This window comes from Bison bison, unplaced genomic scaffold, assembly GCF_000754665.1.
Source record: "Bison bison bison isolate TAMUID 2011002044 unplaced genomic scaffold, Bison_UMD1.0 scf7180017864186, whole genome shotgun sequence".
NCBI classification, from domain to species: domain Eukaryota; kingdom Metazoa; phylum Chordata; class Mammalia; order Artiodactyla; family Bovidae; genus Bison; species Bison bison.
In genome coordinates, this window is record NW_011494758.1 from 80,023 (window position 1) to 86,137 (window position 6,115).

Consider the following 6,115-nt stretch of genomic DNA (forward strand, 5'->3'; position numbering starts at 1 on the left):
GGGGGTGGATTTTTTTTTTTTTTTTCCTGCTGAGCCACCAGGGAAGCCCTGAGACTTTACCTATTCTCAACTTTTTCCATAAGAAGTGCCCAAATACACCTTAGAATTATATGCAAATGTAGTGAAAATACTCTGGGGGCAAAAACTGTAGAGTGACCTGAATGCTTGTTCTAAACAAGAAAACTAAGTGTTCTGTTTGGTTATATAAACATTCACGTGTCTCTGCAGACCTTTTTTCTCTCTCTTTCTTTAGAGGTTTGTACAGATATACTATGTCCCCAGCAGGTATGGGACTGTGTTTCTCTTGAATAGGAATCTGCATTATCTATGTTCCTGGGAAGAGCCTGGGATTGAGGAAATGGAGACTTGGGCAGTGGGTCTTTTTCTAGGGAGAAGGGAAAACTTCCTTTGGTGGACACAGCTTCATTCCTTGCCACACCAAGTAAGCTGCCCCTGCTACATACAGGCAACCCTGTGGCCAGGAGACACATCTTGTCAGGGTCTTTCTGAGGTTGGGACGGAGACAGTGGGTTCTGAGATTACCCACGTCTACTGGCTGACACTCTCTGTATTTTATTTCACCATCATAGGACTTTTAAGAAAGCTTTGTCAAGTTATGATCTCCTCCCAGTTACTTGTGGGAAAAAGTCTGTATCCACGGCACTGAGGGGGAGACTCTTCTGGGAAGTTTCACGGGACACTGCATCAAGGGGCAGTGGCTCCCGCTGGCTGGAGTTAACTGACCATAATCAGCTCCCTGGATAGAGGAGACTTGAATGAATCCTCAGGGACTGCCAAAATTCCTGGAAACAGCTCCCCAAAGAGGCCTGGACTTTCTGCTAAGTAGTAGGATAGGGGCTCAAAGTCATCATGATCTGAGCTTATTAACAGAGAAATATCTACAAAGAATGCTGAAGTTTGGGATTAGTTGGTTGCACTTGCTTAGGGGCAGTGATTTGTCAGAGGCTTCCCAGGTGACTCATGGTAAAGAATCCGCCTGCCAATGCAGGAGCCACAGAAGACATGGCTTTGATCCCTAGGTGGGGAAGAACCCCTGAAGGAGGAAATGGCAACCCACTCCAGTATTCTTGCCTGGAAAATCGCATAGACAGAGGAGCCGAGCAGGTTGCAGTCCACGGATCAAAGAGTAGGACATGACTGAAGCAGCTGAGTATGAGCATGCAACTGATCTATCAAACTGGGGGAAATATGGAGAAGCCAGCAAGTTGTTTGCACCTCTACCTCCCTTATTGAGGTAATAGTTTATTTCTATGCTTCCCCCCTCAGGAGTCTATGCATTCTGTCAGATCAGCTAGAATTGCACATCAGAAGAAGATACACCTTCTCCTTGAATTCCATGACATATATCCCAGGTCCTCCTCCAAGATCATCCAGCACAACAGCAAGTTTGGTCCTGGAGTGTGACCCCCAAACTCTTAGGGTCAGAGTCCTAAGACGTGTTTTTATCTGCCCGCAGTCCTCAAGAAAAGGATGCGGGCATGACAAGGTCCCTTTTGACAAATATTTGAGATACAGGATGGCTGTTAGGACATCCAGAAATGTAAAGAGAAAGGAAAAGAAGGACTTACCAAGTGGTCCACTGACTGGAGCTGCTGCAAGAGAGTAAAGAGTCAGGTGTCAGCACAAGACAATGAGTCCCAAACCATTTCACCCTGAGAGTCCACCTGCCACTTTCAACTTCCCCCCAAAAGGAGGAAAAACATGCGCAGATCCACCCACCCTGGAGAAACAAGATGATGTCATGGTCAGAGTCTCAGGCTGCAGACTCAGGTGGAAACAGGTTTGAATTTTAGCTGTGTGACCCTGGGCAAGCTACATAGAACCTCCAAGCCTCAATTAATTTCTTCATCTGTGAAATTAGGACCATCAAAGTTACCTTCTGGCCTTATTTTAAGAAGTTAAATTAGTAAGTTGTTAGTTAAGGGTTGCTAGAATTATTTTTTAGCATAACTGTGGCTGCTGCTGAGGCTTAGCTTTGCTATCTTCTTGCCTGGAGTGTTTTTCTCCTACCTCAGTATGAAGCAAAAGCAAATTACACCCATGCATTAAAGCCCAGGTGAAATTCCATCTCTTCCATGAAGCCCTCTGAGATACGTCTATGCCACAGCACCATCACTTTTCTTTTGATTTAGAACTCCTCGCATTTGAGTTCACATGAAATCCTCAACTGGACATGCTGTATGGGGCAATGTTTAAAAGCATAACTACACTGTCAGATTAGAGGTTTGAATCCTGACTCTGCCACCTAACAGCTGCATGAAACTTAAGGCAAGATGTCATCTCCTTGCCTTAGTTTCCTCACCCATAAAACAGGATTTATAACAGTTCCAGCTCTTCATTTGTTAAAGAATTAGATACATTAACACAATGAGATATTCTTAGAAGACTATCTGACACAGGGTTATCAGCAATAATTAATTATCATCACATATTATCCTATAACCCATTGTGCAATATTTTTCTTGTATTGCCAGTTCAAATACTCTTGATTTCCTTATCAGAGTGTCAATTCTTGAGGACAGAGGCTATGTCTTCCATGTTCTGCATCCTCTGCATTGCCCAACACTGTGCTATGCCCCATGTAGCCACTCATTCACTATTTACTGAATTCCTATAATGCGCCAGTCACACTAATAACTCTTCCCTTCTTAATTAGAGCCTGGAGATATAGCTGAGAACAAGGCAAACACGTTTAACAAAATTCATTGTACAAATGACTGGCTAGTCTTTATTTCCCAAAGCTTGAACTACTAGAGATTCAGTGTCTCATTTGGATAGATATTAGCAAGTAACACAGAAGCAGGGAAGCAAAATCAAAGGAAAACTTCTCACGCTCTTTGCAAACATTAGAACAGATTTGATCTCTTAATACAGAGAAAGAAGTAACTATTCTCAGCAGAAGATCATTCTACATCAGTCCATGGTCAGAACATGGCCCTTTCACAAGGGTGTCAGTTCATCTTTTACTCTTGGTCTTCGTGATCTGTGGTTAGAGAGGTAATAAAATCTAATTGTAGTTTTTTTTACATGGAAAAATAAGTTCACTTTTTGGAGAGTAAAAGGAATTTTTCAAATAAGCAATTAAAAGCAAATGAAGAACACATTTTTGGAAATAATTTTTTCCCTATCATTCCATTAAATTGATATCTTTCTCCTTTGTTCATTTTCTGCTGTTCTAAATGGGAGTAAAATCTCTTTTTTCAGCAGCCAGCCCAGAGAACCTATTTGTCTATGGAGAGACTCAGTTTTCCCAGGGAGCAGACTTCCCCCCACCACTTACCGAGGACCAAGAAGGATGCCCACAGCAGCACAGAAGCCTCCTCTAGCATCCTGAGGAGCATCTCATAGGAGACAAGCCAGTTCCCAGCACTGGGGAATGAGTTCAGCGATACTCTCTGAGTATCGCTGCTCAAATTAATGAAGTGAAAAGGGGAAGTGGAGGAATCCTTCTTTAAATACCAAATAGCACATTACCCTGTGTGAGAAAATTTCAATGATGAAAGTCAACATTTGATCACAATATTTAAGAACTGCTCAGATATCTTGGTATGAATAGCTTCTCAAGGCTTTAGTTTTCTTATTTTCAGAAACCTCCAGACTCTGTCTTCTGGGAAAACTGTAACTTATCCTCTCTGCTACCAGATATCAGGTAAGACTGCAGTCCAGTTGAGATCCACATAATCCAAGGATGTGGCTGTATCATTCCAGTGTTGAAAAACTTCCCATTCAATGCAGAAATGACCCTTGATGAACTCTACTGGGCCACCTCCAGATAACCATTTATATAGGACAAAGTATCTGAATCATAAGACAACTTGTACCTTGTCTGACCTTTATGAAAATTCCCTGGTTCGTTTGTCTCAAATGAAGATACAGACTGATCTGAGAAGGCTGCAAAGAATAAATTACAGCCCCATCATGCTTTTCCTGGAGAACGGACTGTGAAATTTTTTATTTAAGATCCTAGAATCCAAAATTTGCTACAAGAATGTCTCGACCAATATATATTAATTACATAAGTATAGCTCAGTTGGTAAAGAATCCTGCTGCAATGCAAGAGACCTTGGTTTGATTCTTGGGTTGGGAAAATCCACTGGAGAAAACATAGGCTACCCACTCCAGTATTCTTGGGCTTCCCTTGTGGCTCAGCTGGTAAAGAATCCACATGCAATGCGGGAGACTCCTGTTTGATTCCTGGGTTGGAAAGACTCCCTGGAGAAGGGAAAGGCTACCCACTCCAGTATTCTGGTCTGGAGGATTCCATGAACTTATTCCAGGGGGCTGCAAAGAGTCGGACACGACTGAGCCACTTTCACTTTCAGGCATAGTGCCAGGAGAATAGTGGCAAGCAAGACTCGATAAGCTTTCATCCTAATGGGGAGACAGGAAAGCCGACAGGAAGTTAAATAGAATGAAAAGTGCTCTGATAGTCCAAAAGAACGGAAATCTGACCCAGATCTGGAGAATCAGGAGAAGTTTCCCATGGAAGAGACATCCAAGTAGACTGAGAGATGAGCGTGGTCAAAGGCGGAGGCAGTCACATCACTGTCATCATCACACTCATAGTATCTGTGACTAAATGACCCCTGGCCTTCTTAGGAGGGGGAGATAACAGATGTAGGATGAATTAGGTGAATGGCCCATATTTTTCTCATAATCACATTTTTCTATATTCATACTGTTGTTTCTCTAATTAGGAATTGTATTGGACATCAATTCCAGGCAATGTCCATGACCTTAGAAGTATCACAAAATAAATAAAATGCATCTTCTTTAAAGACTTTGTAAAATGTGGTAAGGATCAAAGTATTCATAGACACAAGGCACCATGGGAACATAAAGAGTGTCAAGGTGGCACTTAGGTCCTTTATCACCTGGCTCTGTGACCTATCACCTTCCAACTGTCACTATTTGTCTCAGGAGGGGTGAGGCATGGATTCAGATCTTGTCCCCACCTCTTATTAGTTGTATGACTTTACAACTAATACAACCTAAAGTACTTAACCTCTTTAGGTCTCAGATTCAACACTGGTAAAAACAAGATAAATATTATATTCACTTAAAGGGCTTCCCTGGTGGCTCAGACAGTAAAAAACCTGCCTGCAGTGCAGGAGACCTGGGTTCAATCCCTGGGTCAGGAAAATCCCCTGGAGGAGGAAATGGCTACCCACTCCAGGATTCTTGATGGGAAATCCTATGGACAGAGGAGCCTGGCAGACTACAGTCTATGGGGTTGCAAAGAGTTGGACATAACTGAGCGACTAACACTTTCTTTCAAAGGGGATGTTGCTACTGTCATGTGTATGAATGAGATAATGATGTAAAACTCATGGCCCAGTGCTAAGCATAATGTAAGCATTCAATAAATCACTATTATTATTTTAGTGCTATGAACTAGAAAGCACTTTATAATTGATACAGTGTTCTACAAAGAGTATTTTACACTAAGTACTTCAATATTATTGATTCTGGGTAGAGGGGAAGCTGAAATCACATCTTCTGTTTTCTTGTTTTTGGCACCAATTTTGATGAATGAAGGCTATTCAATTAGCAAATAAAATTTTATATTTATGACATTACAAAAGATGTCCAAGCACAAAAATCACATTGACAACCATTATGTAAAAGTTTACATAGTTTAAGTCAAGTACTATTTTTGTTGTGTTTAAGTCACTGCTATAAAGGCATATTATTGTTATCATAACTATAGTTTCATCTCAAAACATCAACAAATACTACAATTTATTAGGCAGTTACTTAAACAATTAAGAACAACTTTTAGATTTTATATTAGTGATAAACAGTAATATTTATATTTACTGACAATGTAAGAAACTGATCTTTTTCATGTATGAAAAAATATTTAAAACTCTGCTTTTTAAAAATAAATTTTTAATTTTGGAATAATTTTATATCTACAGAAAAATTGCACCGATAGTACAGAGTGTTCCTATGTATCCCTCATCCATTGTCTCATGTTATAGTGGTGCATCTGTCAAAACAAAGAAACCCCGATTGGTATATTACCTTTTTAAAATTTTTACTGGCGTATAATTGTTTTACGACATTTCTGCTGTACAATGAAGGAATCAGC

At 40.7% G+C, this 6,115-nt stretch overlaps 1 protein-coding gene across 2 annotated transcripts in view; it reads right to left on the minus strand.

Moving 5' to 3' along the window:
- The window catches only part of FCRL4 (Fc receptor-like 4), a 48,259-nt gene extending 44,836 nt beyond the window's left edge, over positions 1-3,423 (minus strand). For both annotated transcript variants that reach the window (XM_010843753.1, XM_010843752.1), the window contains exons 1-2: positions 3,302-3,423; positions 1,590-1,613 (exon numbers count right to left, since the gene is read on the minus strand). In XM_010843753.1, the coding sequence (XP_010842055.1) occupies positions 1,590-1,613; positions 3,302-3,362 (85 nt within the window). In that variant the 5' untranslated portion in view covers positions 3,363-3,423. The remainder of the gene's footprint in view (positions 1-1,589; positions 1,614-3,301) is intronic.
- Between the last annotated feature and the right edge of the window lie 2,692 nt (positions 3,424-6,115).